The sequence below is a fragment of the Sorex fumeus genome, unplaced genomic scaffold, assembly GCF_029834395.1.
Source record: "Sorex fumeus unplaced genomic scaffold, SorFum_2.1 ptg000007l, whole genome shotgun sequence".
Lineage (NCBI taxonomy): Eukaryota > Metazoa > Chordata > Mammalia > Eulipotyphla > Soricidae > Sorex > Sorex fumeus.
Window position 1 is genome coordinate 6310577 of NW_026606064.1, and position 11412 is coordinate 6321988.

The 11412-nt window shown below is 35.5% G+C and overlaps 1 protein-coding gene across 1 annotated transcript; it reads right to left on the reverse strand.

The window, feature by feature from the left end:
- Nucleotides 1-9804: 9804 nt before the first annotated feature.
- LOC130042659 (olfactory receptor 4C15-like) lies at nucleotides 9805-10740 on the reverse strand. The gene has a single exon (XM_056134811.1). The coding sequence runs from the start codon at nucleotides 10738-10740 to the stop codon at nucleotides 9805-9807; it is 936 nt and encodes a 311-aa protein (XP_055990786.1).
- Nucleotides 10741-11412: the final 672 nt, after the last annotated feature.

The window sequence follows — 11412 nt, forward strand, 5'->3', positions numbered from 1 at the left end:
ACTAATTTTTACAAGAAATCATATTAAGTATCTTCAACATTATCTTAATTCTTTGCTCTCTAATTATTTCTTTCTGATTAAAAAAAAAGTAAAGTAAAGGCCCTCCCGTTGATCGTCGATTTGCTTGAGCGGGACCAGTATCGTCTCCACTGGAGACTTTGTTGTTACTGTGTTTGGCATATCGAATACTCTCGGTAGCTTGCGGGGCTCTCTGAGAGGGGCGGAGGAATCGAACTCGGGTCAGCCATGTTGGCCGCTTGTAAGGCAAACGCCCTACCGCTGTGCTATAGCTCCAGCAGAATAATGCAAAAACGTCAGTTGACTGTGCAGGATAGATAACATAGTAATCAAATAAGTTCTGTAATAATAGGGGAATGAAGTTTAATGGAAGCTGTTCACAAATGAGATCCTAATTCAAGTCTAATCTAATTCTCCCAGTTCTTCCCTTAAGGACATTTTTCCATTATGTTTTTTTTTTAATCATTAGACTTTTTGTGATTCTATATTTAAATCACGTATTATTAAAATTCCCCTTTGCGTTTTTCTATTTAATGTTTTTTTCGTTTTTGTTTTTGTTTTTCTCTTTGGGTCACATCCGGTGATGCACAGGGGTTATTCCTGGCTCTGCACTCAGGAGTAACCCCTGGTGGTGCTCAGTGAACCATATGGGACGCTGGGAATCAAACCCGTGTTGGCCCAATGCAAGGTAAACACCCTACCAACTGTGTTCTTGCTCCAGCCCCCTTTATTTAATGTTTTATGTATGCAACTCTGAATCTATTTCTGGTTGTATGACTTGATTCTCAGATTGGGGAAGTTGTTAAGCTATTATTTATTCCAGCAAAGCTTTTCCCCAATGCTCTTTGCATTCCTTTTGGACTCCTATCATTCTATTGTCATTTTTATTAAAAATATACAGTGGCCCTTCATATTTTATTCACTTGCTGAATTCCTTTTTTGTTTTCTTATGTTCTTTCTAGGTGTCTCATGCATCTTCTACTCAGGCACAATGATTAATTTCTAAGCATCTGGCATTCTGCTACTTAATCTCTCTATTGTATGCGTTAATGAATTGAATGTGCTCTTCAATTCATTTATTTTTTATTGAAGATTTATCCTACTTTCTATTTCCTCACTGAGGACTCTTCCAGTGTTTTTCTCAATTCAGTTTCTATAAGAAAAAATGGATAAATTTTTAAAAAAATATACATTTTCTGAGTCAGGACAAAAAGTACTTTATTGCAAATGCCTTGCATGAAGCCAGTCCAGGTTTGTTCTCCAACATATTGTCTGGTCCTCTGTTGCCCCGAGGAGTGATACTTGAGCACAGAGTTAGAAATAAGTGCTGTGTTCAACCATGTGTAAACTAGAAGCATCCTCCTCCTCCTCCTCCTCATCATCATCATCATAATCATCATCCATATCATAAATTAATTTAAATATTATATATAAAAAGGTAAGGTAAAGGCCCTCCCATTGATCATCAATTTGCTCGAGCGGGCCCAGTAATGTCTCCATTGGAGACTTTGTTGTTACTGTGTTTGGCATATCGAATACTATCGGTAGCTTGCCAGGCTCTCCGAGAGGGGCGGAGGAATCGAACTCGGGTCGGCCATGTTGGCAGCTTGTAAGGTGAATGCCCTACCCGCTGTGCTATCGCTCCATTTTACTTTGAAAAAATTATATATAATACATTATATAAATGCTACATATACTATAATATATATAGACATTATAAATTCATAAAATTCACATCCCTACTAATACATTTGGGATAATTAAGTAACCTGATAAAATATGAAAATTAAAGCTATAAGTAAAACAACTTCCAATATGCAAATAGTTTCAGAGTTATTAACTAGTTCTGCCCAAAATTCAGAGAACTAATTATACTTCTCAGGGTCCTCATAAAATTGAAGAAGGATCAATCCCTTCTTATAGTTTAATGAGGTTAATGTTGTCAAAATATCAGAATAATACAGAAACATTACTAAATGAATATTACACATCAAAAATCTGGATAGCCATAGATGGAAAGATCTTCAACAAAGTGAACAGATTTTACTAAAAATATTTAAAGATTTCAATGTCAAGTGTGATTTATCACACAATATAAAAAGGTTCAGTATATATGGTTGATAAATATTATATACCATTTAGTACAAAGAAATATATGACCTATGCATCAATATATGTAGAGAGAGCATTGATAAAAAACAATCTCAAGATAGAATGTTTCCTTGGTATAATAAAGATCCTGTACTCCAAACTCAAAGTTAGCAATACACAACTATAAACCTGTGCAATACCTTCTTTATTATCAGATATAATGCAGAGATACCCTCTTTCACTATTGTAATTCAAATTACTGGAAATGTAAGCTACCAAAATTAAGCAAAAAAAATAATATAATAAAGGCATTCAGATTTTTAAAAAATTACTCTCTTTTTGTACAGGCAACATTTATAATAGAGAAAGAGAAACCTAATGACTGGGGTAGGGAGAAATCAAAAGTTCTTAAAAATGATGCACTAACATATGAAATAGCAGACTACAAAATAAAAATATAATTATTTGCTTGACTTCTCCTATGAACAACTAGGAATGAAAAAGAAAACCACCTAAATCTCTTTTACATTATCAAGAATTCAATTTGAAAAAGGAGATGAAATATTTACATACTGAAACCTAGTAGTCACCATAAATAGAAATAGAGGGGCCAGAAAAATATGGTAGGGAGCAATACACATGTCTTGCAAGTGGACAAAACTGGATCAAAGCCCGTATTACCATGTGGTACTCCAGTGTTACTGAGTACAGCCCTAGAAACAAACAAGCACCAATGAACCCGGATGTATCAATAATGCTGGTGTGGCCCCGGTAATCTGGCACCAAAGTGCCTGAGAAACACTACATCCTGGGACAGTCATATTCAACCATATCCCAGATGTCCAAGAAATCCCCGAGGGTCTCTTTAGGCCTCCCGAGCATCTCTTGGGAATCACCTTCCTTCAAAAAAAAAATTAAAGAAATATAAAAGGTCAGAAAGAAAATGAAAGATATTCCAGGCCATAGATTTGCAGAGAACTTAAGGTAGTATGACTATTATAATGATATTAATATTTCCAAAGTTCTCTGAACATTCAATATCATAAGTATTAAATTCTCTGTGGAATTTTTTAAGGCTATAGAATAAAAAGTTAAGAGAAAGATACATTAAGATAAAAATGCTACATGTAATAAGGTGAAAAAGAGAAGCATTATAAACACATGGAAAAAGCTGGTTAGCTAGAAATGAAAAATATAAAGTTGTTCTCCTACCTCACATCATAAAGAAAGTTAACTCAGATGTATTGTAAACTTGATATTAAACTCAAACATTTAAAGCGTATGAAACAAAGTAAAATTCTTCATGATATTGATTTCTGTGATGTCTTTACTGATTCAACTTTGTTAGAGAAAAAGCAAAAATGAAACTAAATGAAACTAAAAAAGACGCACTGTGAGAGGAGCTGTGACTAAACTAAAAAGACACTCTAGTGAATGAGAGAAAAATATTCACACACAATACATCTGACAACACCTGCTATTGAAGACATTTAAATGTCCTCATTAAAATCAACGTCAAAAATAAACAACCAAGTCTAATATGGGGAAATGAAATGTGCAAATGTTTTATCAAGCTAGACACACAGATGACAAATAGGAATGATGCTCATTGTCACTTACAACCAGGGAAAGTTTATTCAATGCCATAAGATATCACTTAACACAAGCAAGTATGCTTTATATGGGGAAAAAAATAGGGTGCAGGAACAACCAATGCTGATAGGGATATAGTTTTTAAAAAAATAAAATACTCATTCCCTGTTTGTGTGAATGTCATTCAGTTCACGGTTTATGGAAGTTAGAGTAGAGAATTCTCAAAAAAGTGAAAGATGACACTCCCATATGGTTCTGTGATTTTATTCCTTTGAATCAATACTAAGAATAACATGAAGTAGAAAAAAAGATATAAAAGATACAAAAAAACTGCTAATTTTTTTGCTGTGATATTTACCACAGACAATATTTGTGATAACTAATATGTAATGTGACAGGAAAGTGCATAAGAAGATTGTGGTATAGGAGACAGGGTCAAGCTGATGGATCAGGGAGAGAAGAGAGCTTACATTCACAAAATTTATAAATAAAAGAAGAATTGGAAGGACACAAAATGCTGCATGTTTGTATGTGACATCACTGAGGCCCTAAATCTTGGATACCCTCAGTCATGTCTGCTCACTAAATTTGGTGTGAAGATCACCAGCAGCCCAGTTATGGTGCACATTCCCAGGGAAGGAGAGTGGAAAATAGAGAAAACTATTGGACCCAGGCCTTGCCCAGGGTCCAGTGGCAAGGCACCTAAACTGACCAATTAGGTACATGTACTGGCACCAGGTCCTCACTGTTAAATGGTAGGAAGCATCAAAGCTTAGAATCATAGTCCAAGCTGAGAGTGTAGAAGAAAAAAGGCGGTGAAGCATTTCTTAATATCAACAGTGCCCAAATTATCCCCTCCCCTTTCCCACACATCCCATGGCATATTTCAAACCAACCATCCTTGGGAACATGAGAAAAGATTATCTGTGACTTGAACATGGAGGGATCCTGGAGTTAACTCATCATCCCCTTGCATCCTGCTGTATTGCAAAACCACCCATCTGAGGCCACAAGCTAAGTAGTGGTATAAATTGTCATCAGTGGTTGCAAAGTGGAACAAACCCCAAAATGTTCCCTTCCCAGCATTTGGTCATTGTACGCAGATAACCCATCCCATATGAAGGTATAGAGAGAAAGAGAGAAATACAGAGGAAGAGACAGAAAGAAGCAGAGAACTCGTTCTCAATTGCTACTCTGGGATAAAAGTAAAAAAGTGAAGGGACAACCTACTTTTTTGCATGCACAGACTATCAACATATTCAGTGCTGGTGGAATGGTTGAGCATTAGATTAGAGACCAGGGCTGAGGAACATTGAACTGAGGGACGTTGAACTGCTGATGCCTCCCATGTCCTCTCGGACATCGGACTGATAAATTCTGTGATGAGTCTCTGCACAGCCCAGACCTCATCCCCTGCTAGCCTCACTAGGTGCCAGTGAAGCCACTCCTGATATCCACTTATTCTGCTCAGCATGGGAGTTAATACCCACCATCTGATTTCTCAGGGAGCTGTCAACTCGGGCTGGAGTGAGGAATTACTCTTTTCAAGAAAGAAGAGACGGTCTTAGTTCTTACTCAGGCCTTCCAGGCTCTTGCCTTTCTCTAAGAAAATAATTTCAGAAAAGGAGAAGTGAAGTAAAAACAAATTTATTTGGAGGCATTGAGAAAGAGGAATGAAGGAGAAAAAGAGAAAGTAACATGCTCAAGGGAGAATGTGGACTTCTCCAAAGGCACAGAGAGAGCCGCAGTACCCATCTCAAGAGGGGAGATGCAGGTAACACGTATGCTCAGGCTCAAACAGCACATGAGCTCTGGCATCATATGCATGTGTTTCCTTTCTTCTAGCTGGCTTTTATAGCTTTTCCCAAGCTGCCTCATGTGGGGCTTTCTACTGAGCAAAGAGTCTGTTGCTATGGTGGTTGCCAAGGGGGTAGATTTGGGATTGGTTGCAGCTTGCTTAAACGTGAATGGCACTGATGGAAGTCATGCTGAGTGAAGTGATTCAAAAAGAAAAAAAAAGATTATCTCATGCATATACATAATATAAAGAAACAAACTTCAGAATAGGTCACTCAATAGGACAAAACCCTGAGATATGGTCAATACAATTGTGATCCAAAGATGCCAGAGGGAGGGGTGAATAAAGAGGATGGAACCTGATGACAAAGGCAAAGGGACCATGGCCCTTTAGTGTTGGGCATAGTTTGGAAGGACTGTAAGATTAAGATAATGATACTGGCACAAAAAATAAATTTCAGATATAAATCTCAGATAAAAAGAGAAAGAAGTTAATTTTCCAAGTTTTACCTCTCATGGCAACGAATTTACCCCTTAGTTAAAAACACATTCAGTATTTCAGTAAATCACGGAGATTGGTGTTATTGAGAAAAATTTCTCTGTTCTTCAAAATGCCTAAAGGTCTCAAGTTCCACACTTTGTGAATATAAACTGATATGCCTCTTCTTATACTTTTATAGTCTAAATGACAATTTAATCCAAGTAGAATATCACTTCAATTATTTTTAGATTTTCAAAATTTTCCAATATTTATCTCTTTTACAGTGAAATTTGGGCTGGAGAGATAATATAGCGGGTAGGGCATTTGTCTTGCACGTGGCCAACCTGGGTTCAATTCCTCCGTCCCTCTCAGAGAGCCTAGCAAGCTACTGAGAGTATTCCGCCTGCATGGCAAAGCCTGGAAAGCTAGCCCTGTCATATTCGATATGCCAAAAATAGTAACAACAAATCTCACAATGGAAACGTTACTGGTGCTCGCTTGAGAAAATTGATGGACAGTGATGGGAGGACAGTGCTACAGTACTACAATGAAATTTATGGCAGAGCCTGGCAAGTTCTTCATGGTATGTTCAATATGCCCAAAATAGTAACAATAATGAGTCTCATTCTCTTGACTCTGAAGGAGACTCCAATATGGCAGCATTGGGAAAGACGAATAAAGAGAAGCTGCTAAAATCGCAGGGCTTGGGCCCATGGAGATGTTACTGGTGCCTGCTTGAGTAAATTGATGAACAATGGGATGACAGTGATACAGTGATACAATGAAATTTAAAATATTTATTTCAGAATTTAGAATGCAAAAAATTCCCACTGTTCCAGTCTGTTAATGCATTTCTTTATAAATATACATTTATTATGTATTTGTATCTGAAATTTTATTTTAAAAGCTTTACATTAAATTAGTTTTCATTCAGTTTACCAAAAACCATGACCAGAAATGATAAATTGGATATTATAAAATCTCAAAATAGAAGCCTTTGTACTATGCATTTTAATATATCTATTAAAATTCATTTTAGTAAAAAATTTGACTTTATTATTCACACTTTGATGCTAATAAATAGCACTTTTATTCTTAATAACTATAGTATTATTATTATCAAATTGTAGCACTGTAGCATTGTCGTCCCATTGTTCATTGATTTCCTCAAGTGGGTACCAGTAACGTCTCCATTATGAGACTTGTTGTTACTCCTTTTGGCATATCGAATATGCCACAGGGAGCTTGCCAGGCTCTGCCATGTGGGCGGGATACTCTCGGTAGCTTGCCGGGCTCTCCGAGAGGGATGGAGGAATCAAACCCAGCTTGGCCGCATGCAAGGCATATGCCCTACCTGCTGTGCTCTCACTCCAGCCCATTTTTTAATTTATCAAATTACTGATATAAAATATGAATATTTTATAACAGTTTATCACTACTCAGTACCTTCCAGGTGTTTAGAAATATTTCCTAAGTATGAATATAATTCTGTAACTGAAGATTCAAGGGTGCCAAGACATAGTACGGGGGTAAGTTACATACCTTACATATGGCTGAGTCTGAATCCCCCCAGCATTGGTTCTCTAACTATGCCCCAACTGATCACTAAGCAAAAAGCCAAGAATAGCTCCTGAGCATTGCTTGGTGTGACCCAAAACAAAATTCACAAGGAAACAAAGTTTACAGTAGATTATAGAGTAGAAATTTATTGCAAACATTCAAATTTAACATCCTCAAATTTCAGGAATAAATCCCTTCCACATTCTGCCAGCTTTGCCAGATTTATCCATGTAAGTACACACATGTTCACAAATATATAACAAAAGACATTACATGTGTATATATGACTAGGTTATGAATATAAGTTAAGATATATTAAATATATGCTCAATATGTACATATTGCTTTATATTTCAAATATTATTTCCATTAAACATAATAATATAGGAATATGAAATATTTGTAGTGAAGTACTAACAACAATTATCTCATTTTTACCAACTCCCAAGGACAGTAGTAACAAGGGCAAGGACGAATGGTGAATAAATGTAAAACCTCCCTCAAGGACTGGGGAAAGGTTAGTTGGGATGGAGATGGGCATTTACTTTTGGCATTATGATAGTGATGGTTGGAAGGGATCACTCTGGATGGATGATGTGTGCTGAAAGTGAATAAAGGAACAAACATGATGGTTTCTCCGTATCTGTATTGCAAACCATAATGTCCAAAAGTAAAGGGGAGGGAGGGGAGAGAGAGACAGAGAGAGACAGACAGACAGACAGACAGACAGACAGAGACAGAGAAAGAGAGAGAAAAGAAAAGTGCCTGCCATTGACACAAGCAGGTGATGAGTCGGGGTAGCAGGAGGGATACCGGGAATTTCGGTGGTAACTCAGTTGCATGGTGATTCAATTAAAAAAATAAATTTTAAAAAAATTGCCCCAGTCTTTAGCAAACAAAATTGTGATATTTATTTGATCATAATTGTGGTATTTATTTGATCATAATTGTGATATTTAATCATAATTGTGATATTTATTTAATCATAATTTATTTGCTTTCTCAATATGTTTCATCTTTGACAAAATATCTATGAAGTCTTATTTCTTACATTGTATGCATTGAATTAAGTTTGATTTTTTCAATTAATTTCATACAAAATAGCATTTCACGTGTAAGAGTATTTATATATTTTGTTTTAAAATCTTTATATTTTTCACTAATGGTTTCAAAGTAATGGTCTCCCTTTCCAATTTAGTCTAGTGTGTCTACTTGGGAGCTCTCAGTAACATATATAATCAATGCAATATTTTAATGTTTTTTTAGTAGTCAAAGAACACAGTCTTGAAAACTTTTTAATGAATTAAGTAATTTCCTTAATATTCTTGAGGTTTCCTCCCACCTTTTTGGGGGGAGGAAGATATCATCATAATGAAACACACTAATTTCTCTATGATAGCATTTAAAACTTACTTTTATTTCTTGAAGATTTAAATTAAATCAAATTATACTTAATATAAAATGTATCTTCTAGGTTTCTGTATTAGCTTTTCCTTTTAACACATTTGTATTTGTAGATGTCTGATACTGAGAGTTTTGTACATATATTACTGCATTATCACTTGTTCAAGCCATTGTAAGGGTAGCATTGTGGGACAAAGAAACAGTCAAGGGTTTTGAAAATGCATGAGCTGAAAAGTATAACCCAAATTTAATTTAAAGCAAATATATAACTTCTAAAGAAATATTTCAAACAAGCCAAGATACATGCCTCTGAAAAGTTGAAGTGAATTTTCTGCTGTCATACACACCACATAACAACAGAAGTATAGGAGAAATACCATTTTACACTGAGGTTAATTGGGGTACAAAAAACTTGAATATTCATAACTCAATATTGAGTGAATGTTCTCCATTAATACTTTCCAAAATATACACTGAAAATAGAGAACATCAGGTTTATCATAAGCTGACAGCATGGGAAAATATTTTAAACCTAAATATTGAAACCAACTGTGTTAGAGTCCAAACTACAAATTAATTAGGAATACATTAAATAATTTTCCTTCTAATATTTTTATTGTTTCTCTGCAAATATTTTTCAGAGTAATGAATGAAAGAATACAGTTAGTAAACAATTAAATTTTAAAGAAGTAGAAAATTAAACTAAGTACTAATATTTAAGAATATAGGCTGTTTTAATTTCATACTTATCAAAAAAATCGATTAACTTGAGACATTTTAATAGTTTTATTTATAGATGTCAAATAGTACATCAATATAGTTTTTGTCAGAGGGTTGAGTATACCTAATTTTTATATGCTTCATTTTTCAGCTGAGTTGATGAATAATTTGTTCCATAATCTGCCCATGGCATTTTTCACTTCTTTATTCCTGAAAGTATAAATCAAAGGATTGAAGAAAGTTGGGAGAACGGTGTAAAATACTGACACCATTTTATCAAAGGAGAAAGAAGTTGGACGCCGTACATATTCAAATATACAAGGCACAAAGAATAAAAGCACAACAGTGATGTGAGAGCCACAGGTGGAAAGTGCTTTCCTCTGTCCTTCAGAGCTGTAGTTTCTCAGAGAGTAAAGGATGACCCCGTAGGACACAATCAACATGAAGAAGATCAGGATGCTGAACAATCCACTGTTGGTCACCACCAAGATGCCAAAGACAAAAGTATCAGTGCAGGCAAGCTTCAGTAATGGGTACAGGTCACACAAAAAATGATCGATGATATTGGGTCCACAGAAGGGAAGCTGGGAGGTAAAAACAATTTGTATAGTGGAATGCACAAAGCCCCCTGACCAGGCTACTCCTACCAGGATGCCACAGAGCCTTGAGTTCATGATAGTAGAATAGTGTAAAGGCTTGCAGATGGCCACATACCTGTCATAGGCCATGGCTGTGAGGACAATCACCTCTGCTCCAGCAAAGAAGTGTCCGGCAAAGATCTGAGTCAAACAGCCTCCAAGGGATATAGTTTTCTTCTCATAAAGACAGTCAATAGTCATCTTTGGGACAATGACAGAGGAGAGGCACATATCCAGGAAGGACAGGAAAGCCAAGAAGAAGTACATTGGGGAGCTCAGGAGTGCTCGACTGCTCAGGATGGTCACCACAATCAGCAAATTGCCACTGAGAGTGCCAATATAGATGGACAGAAAGAGGACAAATTCTATTTTCTGGACATGTGGATTCTGTGAAAGTTCCAGGAGGATAAACTCGGTTACAACACTTTGGTTTGGCATGATGTTCCAGCAAATCTACAAAGCTGCCACTGGGAGAATATAGGATCTGCAATTATAAAAATAAAAAACTTTGGGCTTTTTTATTTTCACACATCAAAAAGTTCCTTCGTGTGTACCTATTATTTTTGTCATTAATGAAATATACAGTTACAAATTTATTAAATGTAGCAATGAGAAATGAGGCAGAAATATCATATAAGTAAATATGAAGTTACTGTGTAAGACATAATTAGACTAGACAATGTTATAATTACTTTTTTTTGAAAATTACTTTTATAAATACTGATGAAGGAAAGCTGACACTTGTCTCAAAATTCAGTGCTGGAACATTGTATGTCTAAAACCCAATAATAAATTTGTAGTAAATCACGGTGCTTTAATAAAATATTTTTATAAAAACTTTTAACTCAATGTTAGCTTTATTCTTCTTATAATGATTTGCTAGAGTGAATTGTTCAAAGGAATTTGAGACCACCTAATCTAATTCCTATAAAAGGGTACACATTAATTAGAAAATATACTTTGTTATGAAGACGTACTTAGAGATGAATCATGCATATATTAAAAAGTGCTCCTTGTCTCTTATAATCAAGGAAATTCAAATCAAAACTGCAATTAGACATCACTTCACAGTAATGAGATTGACATTGACATGTGTCAGAAAGAATAGAA

What these genes read in the sequence shown, in the direction of transcription:
- LOC130042659 (XM_056134811.1), bottom strand. Translation starts at nt 10,740, where the DNA reads ATGCCAAACCAAAGTGTTGTAACCGAGTTTATCCTCCTGGAACTTTCA.